This window comes from Phocoena phocoena, chromosome 7 (assembly GCF_963924675.1).
Source record: "Phocoena phocoena chromosome 7, mPhoPho1.1, whole genome shotgun sequence".
NCBI classification, from domain to species: domain Eukaryota; kingdom Metazoa; phylum Chordata; class Mammalia; order Artiodactyla; family Phocoenidae; genus Phocoena; species Phocoena phocoena.
Genome location: NC_089225.1, coordinates 67,374,524 through 67,398,158, shown reverse-complemented (window position 1 = coordinate 67,398,158; position 23,635 = coordinate 67,374,524). Strand labels below are relative to the sequence as shown.

Below are 23,635 nucleotides of genomic sequence, written 5' to 3'. Positions count from 1 at the left end.
ATTGTGCCCACTCTTACTTACCTCTAGTTTCAAGGTTCTTGAAATATGTGACCACAGATGTGGTGACATGTCTTGCTACCAAATGAATTTCATTTGGACCCAGTTCATGATCAGCAAAAGCAATGACTTCAACTTCCTTCAGAGTCTTTATCTTCAGGTAACTCTTATTTTCCCATTTTTGCATTAAAGAAAAATCTCCCCTGCTGGCTTCAGGTTTTTTGTTTTCTTCTTCAGGTATACAACTGATTCTTGTATCCCACATTCTAAGCAAACTTTTCTCCTCATTCTTTTGACCATATGTTACAGACAAAGGGTTTTGCTTTGTTATGAAAAATGGTTTCATTGTTTCTGTGCCTTCATTAATGTGTGGTTGACTTGGAAAGCCGTAGCTTGACAGCACAGTACTGACAATATTTTCTGCGGCTAAACAAATTTTGAGTGGAGAGACAGTTGTCTGAATTTGGTTTGGCTCAACAACTGGTTTGGAGATCTCATAATGAAACGCTCTTGGATTTTCACCTTTTCTCATTTCTGTGAATGACGTGACTTGCTGTGATGCTGTTTCTGTGGATTCATTTGCTTTCTTTAACACTTTTTGTAAGACACTCCCTTCAGGGAGGGAGCTATTTCCTTTCATAGCTTGATCAAAATAGCTCAAGTCAGATTCCTTTTGGCTAAAGTCTTGTACTTTGTTTCTAGAGCATGATGGTATGTTTTCTGAATCAGGCCTTTCCATTGGCTCTGAGCTTCTAACTGTGTCTTCTACAGAGGCTCTGGAATATAAGGGTAAATTTGATGAAGACTTATACCTTTTTTTCTTATCTTCCTCTGAATAAAACCCTAAACCTGGTATGCTGCTTTGTGGAGGATGATTCCCGAATCCTACTTCCTTTAACTTTGACATGGGCATTTTCGTATTAGTTGCTAATTCAACCTGATTAACAATGTAGGTATTTTCTACTCCTTGGAACAAACTTTCCTTTGGAAGGTTTTTGATCAGAGACTCATTGAAATGAGTACACTGGTCCATCAGTGTACCAATGATCTCACTTGCTGCAATATTTTCTTTCAATATGCTAATTGAAGATGGTTCTGCTTGGCTTATTTCTTTGTCCAGCTTGCTCTTAATTATACCAAGCATGTCGCTGACAATATTAATGGCATATGTAAGTAACTCTGAGTGGAACGAATGAACCTGTAGAAGGGTATTCTGTACATTTTCCTTGGAAATAACAGTACTTGACTTGGATTCATCAGAAAACTTTTTTAGTGGTTGTAATTTGGGCAACATCTTTTTGCTTAATAGTCTCTGTTGGACAGGAAAAAGGTTTTCTACAGGCATTTTCGCTACTTCAGAAAACTCATATTTAGAGATATGTTTAAACTGTAAGTCTACAAATAACTCTAACAGGTTTAAAACCCTTTCTACAATTTCTCGAACAATTTGGTTGCTAGAGCCCAAAGGACTTTGGTCTTCGGTTTTAGTGTTATATATTGGTTCATTGCTGAGGATGTCCTTGGTTGGAAAACCACATTTACTTTTAGTAGTAATGTGTTCTTTCCTGCTTGCTGGAGTTTCTTTACCATGTGGAGTGGGCATTTGGGATAAAAAGCACAGCTGTAATTTTTCAAATAGCATTTCAACAATTTCCCTTCCAAACATATTAATTTGTGCTTTGGTGTCTTCAGCTCTCGTAGAAGCTCCCTTAAAACAACTATGAAACCTGTTTTCACAATCTTCAAGATGTGGCAAATTTAAAAGTGAAAGAGAATATTCTAATTCTTTTGCTTTTATTGAAATTTCTGTCAAACCATTTTCAGCTATCATCAAGAGCTTACATTTTTCATTTTCCATGTCATTTGATTCTGCTTGCCATTTGTCAAACATTTTTTTAAATACACCTTCTTCAGGAAAAATCTGTTCTAACCGTGAAGAAACATTTTCCAAGTAAAAACATGCTTGTGGTTTGGCAAGAGACTCTGCACCTATATTCCCCTGTGAAAGTTTGGGATCATCCAGATGACAGAATACGATAGGATTAGCCAAATTTTCGTTATTTGTAGTGTATAATCCTTGCAAAACCGTACTAGCTATTTTATTTGCTGCCATGATTTGATCGGATGGTAAAGCTTTATCACCTACCATTGCTCTAATTTGCGTCACCTTTTCAAATTCTTTAACAGTTGTTTTCAGGATATTACTTATTATATCCTTGGCATATATTTTTAGTTCTGAAGTAGGCAACTTTACTTCCAGTAAGTTTTTGGCATCTCCCGTTGGTAGGATGTGTGGCAGCCCAATGGCAGTCTTGGACCAGATGTCTTTTGGAGTCTTCTCTCCAGGACCTAATTTAGTCTTGCTTTTGGCCTTAGTACGACTAGGTCCTAGGTGTGGTTTTGCTCTAAATTTAGGCAAAGGAGTAACTTTTGATCTTGCTTTTAAACTTGTTTTAAAACCTGGCTTAGGGTTGCCCTTAGGGCTTAGTTTAGACCTGTGTAGCCTTAGAGGTTGCAACTCAACAGAACAACCTTTATGGGACAGGGCCTCTTCTAGATAAAGTGAGGCAAAATTTGTGATCTTATTGAGAACCATTTGGACTAAATCCTTCCCCACTTTTAATGGTGAATATTGTAAAAAAGTTTTTTCCAATAGAGAGACATTTTGACTGCCTGCATAAGGATAAACCTGTGGTAGCGTATAGCTAGTGAGATTACTTCCTATTCCTGCTTGTGTAGTTTCTCTGATGCATGATGATTTCTTTGGTAAAATATTTTTGTCAGTTGCTTGTACTTTATTACTTTCATATAACAACGTCACAACTACAGAGTACATTTCTCCCAAAACGCTTTCAATTATGTCACTTGCTACACTGTTAATATGGGATTGAAAGAAGTTTTTTTGTGTTATGTCTAATGTTTTAATTTTAGAGCTAGACATAAAGTGGGGGATTTCATTAAATGAAGGCAAATGGCCTATGATTTCCATTATTCTTTGATACACTTTACTTAAAACTTCTTCCACTGCACTGAATAATGCAGTTCTTTCTTTTTGTTTTGATTCTTCATTTTTTATAAATATTTCTTCTAGAACAATTCTCTGGCTTTCCCTTTCCAATGCCATTTGGTTTTGTTCTAATGGATACTTTGTAAACAGTGTTTTGGTGTGTGTTTCCTGAGCTCTTTGTCCCAGTGATATTTCATTTGATGCAGTTCGTTGTGAAAATAAGTTAGGATTGTCCGTTGAGTAAAAACTGATTTCCTTTACAGATCTTTTATTATATAAAATCTTTAAGATACTGTTGACAATTTCACTCACAGTGGTGATTTCTTGGAATGAAATGTTGTTTGGGTATGGATGCATCTTTTGGATTTTGAGGTCTAAGTCATTTTTAATCAGCTTCAAAATGGCACTGGCAATGATGTCAGCATATTCTTTAAGACTAGCTTGTGATAGATGAATTGTAGATCCAAGTTTTTCTCTGTAACTGGCAAAAGTGAAATCTGTGAGCTCTTCACTGAGAACAGTTTCATTTGATATTTTCAGAATATTCACATTTGATTCCACCTGGCTTGATTCATGAAAGATGCTTTCATCTCGTCTACAGTTTTCCAGTTCTGGGCTCAGAAATGACTTTTCTTTAGGCTGGAAAGCAAGAGTAATTAACAAATCCAGTCTTTCTGTGGCAAATGATTCTAACCGATTGAAAATAGTTTTAGTAATGAAGTCAGCACTTTCCTCACATGGGTCAGGAACAGATTTCTTGGGGTCTTCTTTCTCTACTATAGTGATATGAGTATCATTAGCATAAGCTGATTTCAGATTTTTTGAAGATGGAAAATGCCCTGTTTTTCTTTCACTTTTTGACTCCATAAGAAGAGGCTGTTGACATTCTTCTTTTGGAAACATATCACAAAAGGTCAGGGGCAATCTTGTAGAAGTAGGATCCTTTGAATTTATGCTAAGTATGACAGCAGAACTGAGATTATGAAGAACGATATCTACTATATCAGTGGATATCAATATGACATCTGAGTTAGGAACTGAAAAATTTGGAAGAATCTTATTTGCACCCTCAATGAACATTTCAGAATTTGCTCTGGAATGTTTGCCAGCTATGCTACATTTCAAAGTGGGTGTGGCAAATGAGAGATTATTCTGATACAGTAGTTTTTCATAAATATCACATAAGATACTTTCAATGGTATCTTGTATTTGAAACTGAAGTACTTTTTGATACTCAGTCTTAATAAACAGCTTTTCAATAATACCTTCTTGCTGATCTGAATTAATCTCTTTGTCAGGATTGTTTTTGTCACATTTTCCTTTAGATGATACAATATCTAACACTGTGTTAACAATTTGACTTGCAATACTCTCAGAAACCACAATGTTACGAGTTAAGAAAGAATTTTCCCTTTCTTTATCTAATTCATGTTTGATTCCTTGTAAAATTTTTCTGGCCACTTCTGTTGCATATGTATTTAACTTATTCAAAGAGACTTGACATAATGAGTTGGTCTTTTCTGACATAATATGATCCACTGAGCAACAGGAAGATTGATCATCAGAATACAAATCTTTGGCTGATAATGCTTTGCTTAATGTACTCTTATCCTGCTGAATAGGTAAAGCCATTGGAACTGTGAAGTTGATCTGGGGACAAAAGAGAGATTGTACTTTGGAAGTAGCAAAAATTTCTAAACTTATTAATACTGCCTGTATAATATCTTCAACTATGTTTACTTTAGCCTGTTTGTCAACATTGAATCTGGACTGAAGAGTATATGGATTCTTGTTTGGCACAGTGATGGAGGGCTTTCCTCCTCCACTGGTGTGTTCATGAAAAGAAACATTTGTTGAAAAGGTGATGGTCTTATACCTGTTTTCACTTGCATTTCTCCCTGTCATAGCAGCTGAATAAAGTTTATCAAACACAGTCCTAACAACATCATCTGCCACTATGGTTACATCTGCTTCAGACACCATCATTTTATCTATAAATTGAACAGATGTTTGAGCAACTGTCTCTTCAATATTGTGAGGGATGCCACTTAAATAGGAGTGGGAGAGAGAAAGCACATTTAACTGACTGACCAAAGCACTTTGAAAAATTTCATTCAAAATATTTCTTATAATGGGAACAACTGGAGATTTCTGTGGTTCTTTGAGTTTCACTTCAGTTTCGTTTAAGGTTCTTTCTAGAACACATTGTTGAAGAGAATCTGATTTAGTTTCTTCTCGAAGTGATCTTCTCTTTCCAATGAATTCTTTCTCTGTATTTGCATCATCTTCTAGAAATGAATCTGATTCAACTCCACCAGGAAGAAAATTTCCATAGGTTGGCCTGTATCTATAAGTTTGAATGCCTCTCTCTTCAGATTCAGTTTCATTAAGCATATCTGAGGATACTGCATCTAAAATTAAACTGACTATATTCTCAAGCATTTGTTTGTCAGGTGATGGTGTTTCCATACTTGTCCTCAAATCTAATGAGTTCATCTTTAATTCTGTTTGAATAGCTTTCAAAATAGCACTTGATACCTTCTTTGCATGCGTGTATAAAGCAGATTGCAATAGTTCTTCATGTGTGTCCGTGAAAACACTGGGACTTTCACATTCCAAGTCCATCTTACTGATTTTTTTATTTCCATCATTGATAGATGCCTCCAGAGTTTCTAAATTTCCACTGGCAAACCCTTCTAGTTTAGCAAAAACCATATTAAGAATATCTGAAGCCACAGCTTTCAGTTTATTAGAATGAATTTCTTTTTTCTCTGTTTTGGAAGACTTAGGAGCAATAGATTTTCCCTTGCTTTTAGTCTTCTCTTTATTACCCTGATGAACCATCCTGGAAACTATGCTGGAGATTATGTCAGTGCACTTGGCCATTTCCTCAATAATTGAAGTAAACAATAGGCTGTCAATATTAAGAGACACTGAGACAGCTTTAAATCCCGAACTTACAGAACTACTATCCATGTCAACACTACATAATTTCGCAAGGATATATTCCAAAATTGTTGTGGAAATGAGCTGAATATTAGACTGCATTTCAGTGGCTGTTTGCTGATTCTCATTTGTCTTCTCTCTGCTTAGCTTACTACAAGATGGCTGACAGTGAGGGTGGGCTCCTATGAGCTTGCATAACATTTCATAGAGTGTTTCCCCAATATCATCTAACACTTGCAATCTGGAATTCTCTTTGAGATCTTTTTCTTTAATGACACTGTGGAGAGCACATGGAGTAGCTAAAAATTTGTAAAAAGTGTTTTTATCCTGTCCACTTGGCAAAATGTTCCCTTTATCAACGTTATCAGATCCACATGACGTCATAGGCTTTGGATTATCTGAAGGGAGTGAAATATTGCTTTGATCTGAATGTCCCCTTGATAATATTTCACAAATGCAAGTTAATAATGGAGATGCCATAATGTCATCACTGAGATTTGAGACAGGAGATTCTGATTTATCAGTGTCAGTAAAAAATCCTTTACCTGTAAGGGATTTGGTATGGTCTGTTTCCCTAAGATTTAGGTTTTTCTTACTGAGTTCCAGTTCATTCTGGATAGCATGCAAAACAATGTTTACCACTTTAGTTGTATAAGTACTAAGTTGAGATTGTAATGAAGATTGCTCTGCAAGTGAAGGTTTGAAGCTCATTTGCAATTTTGGACAAACAAATAACTTCAGCCTTTTAAAAACTGCATTAATGATCTTATCAGTAATGGCATCTATAGGCTTAGGTTCACTTTCTTCAGATTTTAACAGGGAAGGCTTTGCAGGATCTACATCGAGTGAAGATAAATATTTTATTTTCTTTTCACTCTCGAACCATATTTTTAATGGCTTTTGATTTGGTGCTTCTTTGACCATGCGGAGAGTGTCAGGACTCTCTAGAGAAGTTTGAAGAACTGATGAAATGGAACTTTTGGTGGTATTGGGAATGCAGCTTGCCTTATAAAGTATATTTAATACAGCATCTGTTATTTCTTGAGCCACTGCACTAATTTCTGACACAGAAAACATCTGGTCCATCCATTCTTGATGTGACAGTCCTTGAGGTTTTTCTGAAACAACTGAAGCTTCTTTGCCAGTTTTACTGTCTAAATGACCAAGAGGAATAGAAGATACGTCCTTGAACATTTCCGTTAAAATACTTTTAACTATGTTTTCTGAAGCCTTTTGTATTTGATGCTTTTGATCTTGGCTGAAAAACAAAATGTCTTTATTTAAACAGGGATTTTCCTTTAAAATTTTATTCTTAAAAAATGGTAGCTCAGTCTTTAACCCCCGATCATGAAATGCAGTTTTGCTTCTTGGAGAAGCAGGCTTTGTAGGTTGTTTGCTATTTCTTTTGTATTCAAGACAAGTGTTTCCTTTTGTAAACCAATGCTCAGGAATCTGTTCTTGTGATTTTGCTTTTTCATCTTTAAAAGATGAATCAAGCACATTTTCCACAATTTTGTCTATTTCTTCATTATCATCTTCAGAATAAAGGACCATGCCAGGAACATTAATAGGTGGAAATGGTCTTCCAGACCCAGAACCATTAGATAATCTAGTGCCAGTGAGTCTGTACTTTACTTCAGTGTCAGAAGGACTTCTCAGTCTAGAATGTCTACATTTTTGATTATCTGCTTTTACTGGTTCCTGATGTAACTGAGTAAAGATTTCATCGAGCAGCTTAAGGAGTACTACAGTTTCATCAGATGCAATAAGTCTCTCATTGTTAAGTTCGGTTTGTACATGTCCTAGTATAGTGCTGATTGCTTCCTCTATATAGACAACCAAAGAGGACTGGGAAAAAATATTTGACATTAAATTTTGTATTTCTTCTTTAACAATTAAATTAGCTGCATCAAGTTCAGGACATTTCTTTTTGTTGGCTTTTATAAAGCACATATATGGTGGGTCTGCCATATATTGCTGATAAGAAAGTTTAGCTGCATCTTCAAGATGAGGAAGTTCATATTGCTTGCAAGATGCAAGGGTCATCAGCTTTTTTAAAATGGCATGCACCATATCCTCTGCAATATCACACATGGGTTCCACAGTATGAGGCAGTGAATCTATTAAAGGTTTTCCATATGATGGAGTGAGAGATTCTCCACTGGGTGTTAAGCTTGGTTTAATGTTGACTGACAAATCTTCTTGTGAAAATATCTGGATACATTTTTTCTCAACTGCAGACTGTAGCTTCTCAAGCATATTTTCCACGATCTCTGAAGCTACTGAGCAGATATCAGCATTAGAAACCAAGTCTCCTTTTTCAGGCTCACTTTGGTCAACAAAAACTTCAGCAGTAACAGAAGAAATAGAAGGAATGGCCTGTGTTAAATCAGACATTATTTCTTGAAAAATGCTTTCCAAAATCAATTCAGTTTCCCCTTTTAAGTGACACTTAAAGTTAACAAAAACATTCTTTAAATTCTTCATTTCATTCATAGCTTTTGTTTTTGGATCAGAAAACAATGGACTCTCTAAGCCATCTGTTTCAGTGGTAGCATCCTTTGATTTTTTTGTGCCCGTTTCAAATGATGCTAGAAGGTGACTATCAGATTTACAACTTCTGAGCTTAGGGTATGTATATATCATGCTTGTTTTATTATATTTGAGTTCAGGTGTTCTAGATTGTCCTTTAATGTGATACGTTTTTCCCACAACTGTTCTTTCCGCATGGGCAGATGGTGGTTTTAAAGGTGTGGTTGGTCGCCTTACTGATATGTCAACTGCAAATGCACAGGGCTCTCCCTGAAATGTTTTAGTTGTTGCAGATGTGTAGCTTCCATATGTAAACTCTTCACTGCATGTGCTACAAAAACTCGAACTATCTGAAGAGAGGATGGAGACATCAGACACTGGGTATGCATTATTTTTCAACCTTTCTTCATACTTTGTAATGGCTGGGTATAATATACTGGTCACTGTAGCCACAACCCAGGTCATTATGTTCTGAATTATGCTATTCAGTTCCCCAGAAGTTACCTGGAAAAGAGGCAAGCAGGAATGAAAAGAAAATCATGTTAACAACTTACTCTATTCTGGGACAGAGGATAACATTTAATTTTTTATGTCAAACAATGCATAGCTTGATACCACCATCGTTATAAAAAGAACACAGTGAAAGAAAACCTATTTGGAATTTCAAATTAATTTCAAGTTGGTTTATTCTGTGCTACAGTAAAATACTTTTTGTATAAGTTTCCATTTGACTCCCATTCCCTCAGAAGCTTTTTCTCCCCCCCAACATTTATTGCTAGGATAAATGAATTTCTGGTAAAAAAAAAAAAAAAAAGATCACTAACTAACTAGCTATCCAGGCACATTACAGGCAAGTATTTCGGCAAGAAGAAATATGGTGTCTACAATCCAGCAAAATTACTTTAAAATGAACCAGATTATTTCTAACAAAGCATTTCTCAAACAGATGCAGTCAAAACATTTGGGTGCCTTCAGAGGCATCTGTCTAGCTAAGATGTAAGGATGGAAAAGAAGCCATCTCTCCTCCCGTTCCCTGCTGCAGGGGTGAGCCTGTGATGTGTATATATGGAAATGACTACAGCTAATTGCTAAGAATCATTTGGTAGGCAACAAAAAAGTTCATGCTTTACAGAGATTGAGTGGCTTTGTATCCAACAAAAAAGTATCAGTGGAAACTGTTAAGAAGGCTGAGAAAAGGTGATGCACTGAGGGAACAGATGAATTTAGATTGAAAACAAGGGTAATCTAGAACTGAGTCTCAAAGAGTCAGGAGGGCTGAGCAAGAATAGGTGTTGGAGAATCCCTCATTTTGGGCTGGAAATAACAACTCAGGGACCAGATTTGAATGACAGTTTCCTTAGTGGTCAGTGGTGCTGTCCTACATTTAAACTGGACCAACAGTAGAAACAAAATCTATCTGTTTCTATATACATCAAATTATGTACTGAAAAAAAATTTTTTTTTATTCATTTATTTTTGGCTGCATTGGGTATTCACTGCTGTGTGCGGGCTTTCTCTAGCTGCAGCAAGCGGGGGCTACTCTTTGTTGGGGTACGCAGGCTTCTCATTGCAGTGGCTTCTCGTTGCAGAGCATGGGCTCTAGGTGCATGGGCTTCAGTAGTTGTGGCGTGTGGGCTCTGTAGTTGTGGCTCACAGGCTCTAGAACGCAGGCTTAGTAGTTTAGTTGCTCCATGGCATGGGGGATCTTCCCTGGCCAGGGCTCAAACCTGCGTCCCCTGCATTGGCAGGCAGATTCTCAACCACTGGGCCACCCCTGAAAATATATTTTGGACTCACAAAACATCCTCTTGCCTATAATAAACTAATAGTATGTTTTAAATTGTTATTACTCTTAAAACATAAAAAGCGGAGGGGGGACCTTGAAGATGGCGGAAGAGTAAGACGCGGAGATCGCCTTCCTCCCCACGGATACACCAGAAATACATCTACACGTGGAACAACTCCTACAGAACACCTACTGAAGGCTGGCAGAAGACCTCAGACCTCCCAAAAGGCAAGAAACTCCCCACGTACCTGGGTAGGGCAAAAGAAAAAACAGAGACAAAAGAATAAGGACGGCACCTGCACCAGTGGGAGGGAGCTGTGAAGGAGGAAAAGTTTCCACACACTAGGAAGCCCCTCCGCGGGCGGAGACTGCGGGAGGCGGAGGGGGGAGCTTCGGGACCGCGGAGTAGTGCACAGCGACGGGTGCGGAGGGCAAAGCGGGGAGATTCCTGCACAGACGATCGGTGCCGACGGGCACTCACCAACCCGAGAGGCTTGTCTGCTCACCCGCCCGGGGTGGGCGGGGCTGCGAGCTGAGGCTCGGGTTTCGGTTTGGACGGAGCGCAGGGAGAGGACTGGGGTTGGCGGCTTGAACGTAGCCTGAAGGGGTTAGTGCACCACGACTAGCCGGGAGGGAGTTCGGGGAAAAGCCTGCACCGGCCAAAGAGGCAAGAGACTTTTTCTTCCCTCTTTGTGCGCGAGGAGAGGGGTTTAAGAGCGCTGCTTAAAGGAACTCCAGAGACGGGCACGAGCCGCGGCTAAAAGCGCGAACCCCAGAGACGGGCGGGAGACGCTAAGGCTGCTGCTGCCGCCACCAGGGGGGCTGTGTGCGAGCACAGGTCACTCTCCACACCTCTCTTCCGCGGAGCCTGTGCAGCCTGCCACTGCCAGGTTCCCAGGATCCAGGGACAACTTCCCCGGGAGTACGCAGGGTGAGCCTCAGGCTGGTACAACGTCACGCCGGCCTCTGCCACAACGTCATGCCGCCTCTGCCGCTGCAGGCCCGCCCCGCACTCAGTGCCCCTCCTTCCCCCATCCCCCAACCCCCGGCCTGAGTGAGCCGGAGCCCCCGAATCAGCGGCTCCTTTAACCCCGTCCTGTCTGAGCAAAAAACAGACGCCCTCCAGCGACCTACACGCAGAGGCAGGGCCAAATCCAAAGCTGAGCTCCTGTGAGCTGTGACAACAAAGAAGAGAAAGGGAAATCTCTCCCAGCAGCCACAGAAGCAGCAGATTAAAGCTCCACAATCAACGTGATATACCCTGCATCTGTGGAATACCTGAATAGACAAGGAATGATGCCAAATTGAAGAGGTGGAATTTAGGAGCGAGATCTATGATTTTTTTCCCTTTTCCTCCTTTTGTGAATGTGTGCGTGTATGCTTCTGTGTGAGATCTTGTCTGTATAGTCTTGCTTCCACCATTTGTCCTAGGGCTCTATCCGTCCATGGTTTTTAAAAAAATTTTTTTTCTTAATAATTTTAATTGTAATAACTTTATTATACTTTACCTTTGTTCTTTTTCTTTCTTTCCTTCCTTCCTTCCCTCCTTTAGACAACGAATCACCCCAAATTGAGGAGGTGGTCTCTGAGAGCAAGATTCATAATTTTTCCCCCTTTACCTCTTTTTGTGAACGTGTATGTGTATGCTTCTGTGTAAGATTTTCTCTGTATAGCTTTGCTTCCAACATTTGTCCTAAGGTTCTATCCGTCCCTTTTTTTTTAAAAATATTTTTTAAATTCAATAACTATATTATACTTTTATTTTTACTGTATATTCTTTCTGTCTTTTTTCCTTCTGTCCCTCCTTCCTTCCTCCCTCCCTCCCTCCTTTCTTTCCTTCTTTGCTTCTTTCTTCCTTCCTTCCTTTCCTTTCCTTCTTTCTTTCCTCATACTTCTACTAATTCTACTTTTTCTCCCTTTTATTCTGAGCCATGTGGATGAAAGGCTCTTGGTGCTCCAGCCCAGGAGTCAGGGCTCTGCCTCTGAGGTAGGAGAGCCAACTTCAGGACACTGGTCAACAAGAGACCTCCCAGCTCCACATAATATTAAACGGTGGAAATCTCCCAGAGACCTCCATCTTAACACCAGCACCCAGCTTCACTCAATGACCAGCAAGCCACAGTGCTGGACAACCTATGCCAAACAACTAGCAAAACAGGAACACAACCCCACCCATTAGCAGAGAGACTGCCTAAAATCATAATAAGGCCACAGACACCCCAAAACACACCACCAGACGTGAACCTGCCCACTAGAGAGACAAGATCCAGCCTCATCCACCACAACACAGGCACTAGTCCCCTCCACCAGGAAGCCTACACAACCCACTGAACAACCTTAGCCACTGGAGACAGACATCAAAAACAACGGGAACTACGAACGTGCAGCCTGCAAAAAGGAGACCCCAAACACAGTAAGATAAGCAAAATCTGAAGACAGAAGAACACACAGCAGATGAAGGAGCAAGATAAAAACCCACCAGACCTAACAAATGAAGAGGAAATAGGCAATCTACCTGAAAAAGAATTCAGAATAATGATAGTAAGGATGATCCGAAATCTTGGAAGTAGAATGGACAAAATGCAAGAAACACTTAACAAGGACCTAGAAGAAATAAAGACGAAACAAGCAACGATGAACAACGCAATAAATGAAATTAAAAGTACTCTAGATAGGATCAATAGCAGAATAACTGAGGCAGAAGAACGGATAAGTGACCTGGAAGATAAAGTATTGGAAATAACTAATGCAGAGCAGAATAAAGAAAAAAGAATGAAAAGAACTGAGGACAGTCTCAGAGACCTCTGGAACAACATTAAATGCACCAACATTCCAATTATAGGGGTTCCAGAAGAAGAAGAAAAAAAGAAAGGGACTGAGAAAATATGTGAAGAGATTATAGTTGAAAACTTCCCTAATATGGGAAAGGAAATAGTTAATCAAGTCCAGGAAGCACAGAGAGTCCCATACAGGATAAATACAAGGAGAAATATGCCAAGACACATATTAATCAAACTGTCAAAAATTAAATACAAAGAAAATATATTAAAAGCAGCAAGGGAAAAACAAGAAATAACACACAAGGGAATCCCCATAAGGTTAACAGCTGATCTCTCAGCAGAAACCCTACAAGCCAGAAGGGAGTGGCAGGACATACTGAAAGTGATGAAGGAGAAAAACCTGCAACCAAGACTACTCTACCCAGCAAGGATCTCATTCTGATTTGATGGAGAAATTAAAACCTTTACAGACAAGCAAAAGCTGAGAGAGTTCAGCACCACCAAACCAGCTTTACAACAAATGCTAAAGGAACTTCTCTAGACAAGAAACACAAGAGAAGGAAATGACCTATAATATCGAACCCAAATCAATATAGAAAATGGGAATAGGAACATACATATCGATAATTACCTTAAATGTAAATGGACTAAATGCTCCCACCAAAAGACACAGGTTGGCTGAATGGATACAAAAACAAGACCCTTATATATGCTGTCTACAAGAGACCCACTTCAGACCTAGAGACACATACAGACTGAAAGTAAGGGGATGGAAAAAGATATTCCATGCAAATGGAAACCAAAAGAAAGCTGGAGTAGCAATTCTCATATCAGACAAAATAGACTTTAAAATAAGGACTATTAAAAGGGACAAAGAAGGACACTACATAATGATCAAGGGATCGATCCAATAAGAAGATATAACAATTGTAAATATTTATGCACCCAACATAGGAGCACCTCGATACATAAGGCAAATACTAACAGCCATAAAAGGGGAGATCGACAGTAACACATTCATAGTAGGGGATTTTTAACACCCCACTTTCACCCATGGACAGATCATCCAAAATGAAAATAAATAAGGAAACACAAGCTTTAATTGATACATTAAACAAGATGGACTTAATTGATATTTATAGGACACTCCATCCAAAAACAACAGAATACACATTTTTCTCAAGTGCTCATGGAACATTCTCCAGGATAGATCATATCTTGGGTCACAAATCAAGCCTTGGTAAATTTAAGAAAACTGAAATTGTATTAAGTATCTTTTCTGACCACAACGCCATGAGACTAGATATCAATTACAGGAAAAGATCTGTAAAAAATACAAACACATGGAGGCTAAACAATACACTACTTAATAATGAAGTGATCACTGAAGAAATCAAAGAGGAAATAAAAAAATACCTAGAAACAAATGACAATGGAGACACAACGACCCAAAACCTATGGGATGCAGCAAAAGCAGTTCTAAGGGGGAAGTTTATAGCAAAACAAGCCCACCTTAAGAAGCAGGAAACATCTCGAACAAACAACCTAACCTTGCACCTCAAGCAATTAGAGAAAGAAGAACAAAAAAACCCCAAAGCTAGCAGAAGGAAAGAAATCATTAAAATTAGATCAGAAATAAATGAAAAAGAAATGAAGGAAACGATAGCAAAGATCAATAAAACTAAAAGCTGGTTCTTTGAGAAGATAAACAAAATAGATAAACCACTAGCCAGACTCATCAAGAAAAAAAGGGAGAAGACTCAAATCAATATTATTAGAAATGAAAAAGGAGAAGTAACAACTGACACTGCAGAAATAAAAAAAATCATGAGAGATTACTACAAGCAACTCTGTGCCAATAAAATGGACAATCTGGAAGAAATGGACAAATTCTTAGAAATGCACAACCTGCCAAGACTGAATCAGGAAGAAATAGAAAATATGAACAGACCAATCACAAGCACTGAAATTGAAACTGTGATTAAAAATCTTCCAGCAAACAAAAGCCCAGGACCAGATGGCTTCACAGGTGAATTCTATCAAACGTTTAGAGAAGAGCTAACACCTGTTCTTCTCAAACTCTTCCAAAATATAGCAGAGGGAGGAACACTCCCAAATTCATTCTATGAGGCCACCATCACCTTGATACCAAAAGCAGACAAGGATGTCACAAAGAAAGAAAACTACAGGCCAATATCACTGATGAACATAGATGCAAAAATCCTCAACAAAATACTAGCAAACAGAATCCAACAGCACATTACAAGGATCATACACCATGATCAAGTGGGGTTTATTCCAGGAATGCAAGGATTCTTCAATATACGCAAATCTATCAATGTGATAAACCATATTAACAAATTGAAGGAGAAAAACCATATGATCATCTCAATAGATGCAGAGAAAGCTTTCGACAAAATTCAACACCCATTTATGATAAAAACCCTCCAGAAAGTAGGCATAGAGGGAACTTTCCTAAACATAATAAAGGCCATATATGACAAGCCCACAGCAAACATCATCCTCAATGGTGAAAAACTGAAAGCATTTCCACTAAGATCAGGAACAAGAGAAGGTTGCCCACTCTCACCACTCTTATTCAACATAGTTTTGGAAGTTTTAGCCACAGCAATCAGAGAAGAAAAGGAAATAAAAGGAATCCAAATCGGAAAAGAAGAAGTAAAGCTGTCACTGTTTGCAGATGACATGATACTATACATAGAGAATCCTAAAGATGCTACCAGAAAACTACTAGAGCTAATCAATGAATTTGGTAAAGTAGCAGGATACAAAATTAATGCACAGAAATCTCTGGCATTCCTATATACTAATGATGAAAAATCTGAACGTGAAATCAAGAAAACATTCTCATTTACCATTGCAACAAAAAGAATAAAATATCTAGGAATAAACCTACCTAAGGAGACAAAAGACCTGTATGCAGAAAATTATAGGACACTGATGAAAGAAATTAAAGATGATACAAATAGATGGAGAGATATACCATGTTCTTGGATGGGAAGAATCAACATTGTGAAAATGACTCTACTACCCAAAGCAATCTACAGATTCAATGCAATCCCTATCAAACTACCACTGGCATTTTTCACAGAACTAGAACAAAAAATTTCGCAATTTGTATGGAAACACAAAAGACCCCGAATAGCCAAAGCAATCTTGAGAACGAAAAAAGGAGCTGGAGGAATCAGGCTCCCTGACTTCAGACTATACTACAAAGCAACAGTAATCAAGACAGTATGGTACTGGCACAAAAACAGAAAGATAGATCAGTGGAACAGGATAGAAAGCCCAGAGATAAACCCACGCACATATGGACACCTTATCTTTGATAAAGGAGGCAGGAATGTACAGTGGAGAAAGGACAGCCTCTTCAATAAATGGTGCTGAGAAAACTGGACAGGTACATGTAAAAGTATGAGATTAGATCACTCCCTAACACCATACACAAAAATAAGCTCAAAATGGATTAAAGACCTAAATGTAAGGCCAGAAACTATCAAACTCTTAGAGGAAAACATAGGAAGAACACTCTATGACATAAATCACAGCAAGATCCTTTCTGACCCACCTCCTAGAGTAATGGAAATAAAAACAAAAATAAACAAATGGGACCTAATGAAACTTCAAAGCTTTTGCACAGCAAAGGAAACCATAAACAAGACCAAAAGACAACCCTCAGAATGGGAGAAAACATTTGCAAATGAAGCAACTGACAAAGGATTCATCTCCAAAATTTACAAACAGCTCATGCAGATCAATAACAAAAAAATAAACAACCCCATTCAAAAATGGGCAGAAGACCTAAATAGACATTTCTCCAAAGAAGATATACAGAATGCCAACAAACACATGAAAGAATGCTCAAGATCATTAATCATTAGAGAAATGCGAATCAAAAGTACAATGAGATATCATCTCACACCTGTCAGAATGGCCATTTTCAAAAAATCTAGAAACAATAAATGCTGGAGAGGGTGTGGAGAAAAGGGGACAGTTTTGCACTGCTGGTGGGAATGTGAATTGGTTCAGCCACTATGGAGAACAGTATGGAGGTTCCTTAAAAAACTACAAATAGAATTACCATATGACTCAGCAATCCCACTACTGGGCATATACCCTGAGAAAATCGAAATTCAAAAAGAGTCATGTACCAAAATGTTCATTGCAGCTCTATTTACAATAGCCCGGAGATGGAAACAACCTATGCGCCCATCATCAGATGAATGGATAAAGAAGATGTGGCACATATACACAATGGAATATTACTCAGCCTTAAAAAGAAATGAAATTGAGCTATTTGTAATGAGATGGATAGACCTAGAGTCTGTCATACAGAGTGAAGTAAGTCAGAAAGAAAAAGACAAATACCGTATGCTAACACATATATATGGAATTTAAGGAAAAAAAAATGTCATGAAGAACCTAGGGGTAAGACAGGAATAAAGACGCAGACCTACTGGAGAACGGACTTGAGGATATGGGGAGGGGGAAGGGTGAGTTTTGACAGGGCGAGAGAGAGTCATGGATATATACACACTAACAAACGTAGTAAGGTAGATAGCTAGGGGGAAGCAGCCGCAAGGCACAGGGATATTAGCTCGGTGCTTTGTGACAGCCTGGAGGGGTGGGATGGGGAGAGTGGGAGGGAGGGAGACGCAAGAGGGAAGACATATGGGAACATATGTATATGTATAGCTGATTCACTTTGTTATAAAGCAGAAACTAACACACCATTGTAAAGCAATTATACCCCAATAAAGATGTTTAAAAAAAAAAACATAAAAAGCAATAAGTACAAGTAATTGGCAGCAAAGCCTGGAAGGCTGGCTTGTAGACAGGAGGATAAACAATAGGATTCCTGTAATGGAGCTGTTCACACCCAAAATATTGCCTTAAGTTAGTTAGAATTATTCCCATTTCAGACCAACACTGAAAGATAACACCTATGTAGCATACTCTCTCCTGACACATTAAAGACTGTTTACGGGCACCCCAAGGAAAGCTATTTTATTCTGCTCTAATCCCTGAATCTCCTAATACATTTTTGCATTTATTATACAGACAATGGCTAGTGGTCTGAAAAACATATTTTGGGCGATAGCATATGTCATATAATACTTATATAATCACATCCAAAATCAAATATTTTAAGAACAAAGCAACTGTTCTAATCTACTATGACATATAAACTAAGACATTCAACATATATTATTTTTCTTAGTACCAGAGATAATAAACAGTAGCCCTACATTATTACTCTTAGGCTAGGTATGAGAAAAAGTTTCCAACCTTGATATATGAAAGATATTCCTAAAATTTTCTATGTAGTAAAATACGATAAATAGAACCTAGTTTGCAGTTGCTTTCCATTATAATATTAAACTGAGAGATATTCTCCTGAATCAAAGTTTTCATTTTGCTACATGTTCTATGAATTGAGTCCATGTGAAAAAGTATGTCAGAATATATGTTGTTTTCAAACCTCTCTCTCTTTCCTAACTGGTCTGACTGGATCCAGAATTAGGCCTTACAAAAATACCCTCTTATCCAAGTCTCAGCTCATAGGTGACCAGGTCCTTTCTGTGTGACTGGGTGCTTCCCACCAAACTGGCTAGAGACAAACCCAGGCATCCCAACTCATCAGCCAAGTCTGTGAAGTGATTTTGTTAACGGCTTCCCATGACAGACTGGGTTTATGAGTATTTGATGGCTAAGTCCCTTAATGACCCTTCCCTGACTTCTTCCTCATCCCCATGAGACATCTTCCTGAAGAGGCAAAATTATATTTTGATGAGAACTTTAGACTACTGTGAAATCTAAGAATTAACTTAAAGTAAACTTATTAAAGAAGAAAAAAAGGGCAAAGAGGGACACTAATCAATAAATGATTACTCATTGTTTGATTCATAGTTTTTTTTCCTATTATGACACATACAAGAGTATCGTTAATATGCTGCTTTATCAATGAGTTTTATGATACATACTTTTTCTTGCAAGCAGTTTTGTAGGAGATTCTGTTGTCTGTAAAGTCAAGAAAGGTTGATGATTTAGTTATTATTTAGGGTCAAGAATTTATGTAGCTTTTTCCAAAACTTCTAATCAGTGAATCAGTTTTTTCTCTTTATATCTAAGAGATTTTTAAAAGAAATTCAAAAGAATAAACGTTTTTATTGTCCACCCCCACCACCTATTTCTCTTCCTTCTTTGATTTTGGCCCACATGATTTATTACTCAGAGGAGTAGAATTGTGGCTGCTGCATAAAAAATATGTCTATTTGAAAAATTCCAATTCTGACCCATGTTAACCATTCATGCTTTGAGGTTCTCTGGGGAAGGCCACAGACTTGGAGGGAGACAGTGAGCTAGTCCTTTCTGTTTGCTAAAAGACAGCATGAGGTAGCAAGACAATCTGACGAGAGATTCCGGATAATCCTTACTTACCCTTTCAAATCCCATAGTCCTACCCACACTCTCATCAAACAGTAGTAAGGAATTAAGTGGTGACTATTTAATAACTACAGGTTAAAATCATAAATTTCTAGCCATATTAAATACTAATTTAGATGTAGCCCTTTTCTATGTATGACAATATTCTATCATGTGTTCTAATTAGATTTTTTATCATGATACTAATGAAATAAACAACATAGTTTTCTGAATTGTAAAAATTAAAGAACTCAATGAAAAATATAGAATAACATACAGTTAATGAAACAAGATCTAAGACTTTAGTTCTGATTTATTTTTGTATATTTCAGATATTTATTTTCATAAATTTCAACATAGGTCCTTTGCTTATCTTCCTCCTGCTTTAAGAGAAAATTGATATACCTTTTTTACTTTTTCTAGGCCTGTACTTTACATTATAAAATTAGACACTGAGTTTGTGTTGTGCAGTGATGAGAGCTGGGATCCTGCTCCAATAGCAGTGAGCATCACTGACCTCTGAAGACCACACGCAGAGGAAACAAACTTGGACTGAAATCAGTGATAGCTTACTCATCAACTGTGTTCTCCCAAGATCTCAGAAGAACATGTATACAGTTAAATGGGTTCCTTCAGAAGGGTGGCAAGATGGCCGAGTAGAAGGATTTGAGCTCACCTTCTCTCATGAAAACACCAAAAACACAACTAATGGCTGAAGAACCACTGACAGAAAAGACTGGAACCTATCAAAAAAGATAGTCTACATCCAAAGACAAAGAAGAAGCCACAAAAAGATGGTAGAAGGGGTGCTTTCATAATATAATCAAATTCTATACCCACCAGGTTGCCAACCCACAAACTTAATTATATCACAGAGGTTCTCCCACAGGACTGAGAGTTCTGAGTCACACATCAGGTTCCCCAGCCTGGGGGTTTGGCACCAAGAGGAGGAGCCCCCAGAGCATTTGGTTTGAAGGCTAGCAGGTCTTGAGTGCAGGAGCTCCATCGGACTGGGGGAAACAGAGACTCCACTCTTGGAGGGTGCACACAAGGTTCATATGCACAGGGACCCAGGGCAAAGCAGTGACTCTGTAGGAACCTGGGCCAGACCTATCTGCGGGTCTTGGAGTGTCTACTGGGGGTCAGCTATGGCCCACTGGGGGGCAAGAACACTGGTGGCAGAGGCCCCTGGGAAAATTCCTCAGCATGAGCTCTCCCAAAGGTCACCGTTTTGGCACTGAGACCTGGCCCCACCCATTAGCCTGCAGGTTCAAGTGCTGGGATGCCTCAGGCCAGAAAACCAACAGGATGGGAACACAGCCCCACCCATCAACAGACAGGCTGGCTAAAGTCCTCCTGAGCTCCTTGACACAGGCCTGTCCACCAGAGGGACATGACCCAGTTCCACCCAAAGTGGGCAGGTACCAGTCCCTCCTGCCAAGAAGCCTGCATGAGCCCCTGAACCGACCTAACCCACCAGGGGGCAGACACCAGAAGCAAGAACTACAATCCTGCAGCATGCGGAATGGAGACTACAAACACATTCAGGCCAGATATATGTAAAGTGAAGAAAGGGAAAAATGTACAACCAAGAATACTCAAACCAGCAAGGCTTTCATTCAGATTTGACAGAGAAATCAAAAGCTTTACAGACAAGCAAAAGTTAAAAGAATTCAGCACCACCAAACCAGCTTTATGTCAAATGCTGAAGGAGCTTCACTAGGAGGAAAAGAAAAGGCCACAGCTAAAAACAAGAAAAGTATGAATGGAAAAGCTCATCAGTAAAGGCAAACATACAATAAAGGTAGGAAATCATCCACACACAAATATGATATCGAAACCATCAATCGTGAGAAGAGGAGAGTATAAATGCATGATATATTGGAAATGCATTTGAAATTGAGACCAGCAACTTAAAACAACCTTGCATATATATAGACTTCTTTATCAAAACCTCATGGTAACTGTATCTACAATAGATACATACACAAAAAAGAAAAAGGAATCCAACACTAAAGATAGTCATCAAATCACAAAAGAAGAGAAGAGGAAGGGAAGAAAAAAACCCTACATAAACAAACCCCCCCAAATTAAGAAAATAGCAAGTAGAGGCAAGACAGGACACGTGCCCCTGAGAGGCTGGGGTATGTGGGCAGTTCCCATGCTCAGAGGGGCCCACACATGGAGAGGGGATCAGCAGGGATGGGGAGAGACTTTTGGGGGATCAGAAGGGAACACAGCCAGCATTTTCCCCATTGGCTCCGGACCCTGGGGTCCCAAGCCTAAACCTTTGCCCCCTGGCTGTGCTGAGCCTAGGCCCTGTCCCTCAATCCCCCAAGGCCTTTTCCGGCATGCCAGTCCTGAGCCTATGCCCTGTCCCCCTCACCTAATCCCCGACCCCCCAGCGAGGTCTTTTCTGGCCCTGTTTTATTTTTGGTTGCTGTTGTCGTTTGGTTTTGCCTTGTTGTTGTTTCATTTATATTTTTATTTTTTCTAATGTATATTTAATTCTAATTTTATTTTTTACTCTTTGTTGTTCTCCTTTTTGTTTGTTGCCTTTTTTTTTTTTTTTTTTTTTTGGCTGTGCCACGCAGCTTGCAGGATCTTGGTTACCCAGGCCAGGCGTCAGACCTTAGCTCCTGTGGTGGGAGCACTGAGTCCAAACCACTGGACTAACAGAGAACCTCAGACCCCAAGGAATATTAATTGCTGTGAGCTCTCTGGGAGGTCCTCATCTTGGCACCAAGACCCAGCTCTACCCAACTGCCTGCAAACTCCAGTGCTGGAAGCCTCAGGCCAAACAACCAGTAAGAGAACATAACCCCACCCATCAAAAAAAATGAGATGACAAAAAAATATGTTACTGATGAAGGAGCAAGGTAAAAAACTACAAGACCAAATAAATGAAGAGGAAATAGGCAAGCTACCTGAAAAATATTTCAGAGTAATGACCGTAAAGATGATCCAAAATCTCAGAAATAGAATGGAGGTACGGATCGAGAAAATACAAAAAAATATTTAACAAGGATGTAGAAGAACTGAAGAACAAACAAACAGTGATGAACAACATAATAACTGAAGTAAAAAATACACTAGAAGGAATCAATAACAGAAGAACAAATAAGTGAACTAGAAGATAGAATGGTGGAAATCACTGCTGAGGAGAATAAAGAAAAAAGAATGAGAAGAAATGAGGACAGTCTCAGAAACCTCTAGGACAACATTAAATGCACCAACATTTGAATTATAGGGGTTCCAGAAGAAGAAGAGAAAGAGAAAGGGTCTGAGAAAATATTTGAAGAGATTATAGTCGAAAACTTCCCTAACATGCGAAATAGGCACCCAAGTCCAGGAAGCACAGAGAGTCCCATACAGAATAAATACAAGGAGATACACACCAAGACACATATTAATCAAACTAACAAAAATAAAATTCAAAGAAAAAACATTAAAAGCAGCAAGGGAAAAGGAACAAATAACATACAAGGGAATCCCCATAAAGTTATCAGCTGATTTTTCAGCAGAAATTCTGCCAGCCAGAAGGGAGTGGCAGGAAATACTTAAAGTGATGAAAGGGAAAAACCTACAACCAAGATTACTCTACTCAACAAGGACCTCATTCAGATTCAACAGAGAAATCAAAAACTTTACTGACAAGCAAGACAAGAAAATTCAGCACCACCAAAACAGCTTTACAACAAATGCTAAAGGAACTTCTCTAGGCGGGAAACACAAGAGAAGAAAAAGACCTACAGAAACAAACCCAAAACAATTAAGAAAATGGTAATAGGAACATATGTATTGATAATTACCTTGAATGTAAATGGATTAAATGCTCCAACCAAAAGACACAGCCTGGCTGAAATGATAAAAAAACAAGACCCATATCTATGCTATCTACAAGAGACCCACTTCAGACCTAGGGACACATACAGACTGAAAGTGAGGGGATGGAAAAAGCCATTCCATGCAATTGGAAATCAAAGAAAGCTGGAGGAGCAATACTCATATCAGAAAAAATAGACTTTAAAGACTGTTACAAGAGATAAGGAAGGACACTACATAATGATCAAGTGGTTCAATCCAAGAAGAAGATGTAACAATCAAATATTTATGCACCCAACATAGGAGCACCTCAAT

The 23,635-nt window shown here is 38.8% G+C and overlaps 1 protein-coding gene across 1 annotated transcript in view; it reads right to left on the bottom strand.

The window, feature by feature from the left end:
* FSIP2 (fibrous sheath interacting protein 2) overlaps nucleotides 1-23,635 on the bottom strand; it is a 136,078-nt gene that overhangs the window by 33,466 nt on the left and 78,977 nt on the right. The window contains exons 11-14 of the mRNA XM_065880157.1: nucleotides 20,723-20,871; nucleotides 19,054-19,090; nucleotides 2,541-8,986; nucleotides 22-2,492 (exon numbers count right to left, since the gene is read on the bottom strand). Coding sequence (XP_065736229.1) covers nucleotides 22-2,492; nucleotides 2,541-8,986; nucleotides 19,054-19,090; nucleotides 20,723-20,871 — 9,103 coding nt within the window. The remainder of the gene's footprint in view (nucleotides 1-21; nucleotides 2,493-2,540; nucleotides 8,987-19,053; nucleotides 19,091-20,722; nucleotides 20,872-23,635) is intronic.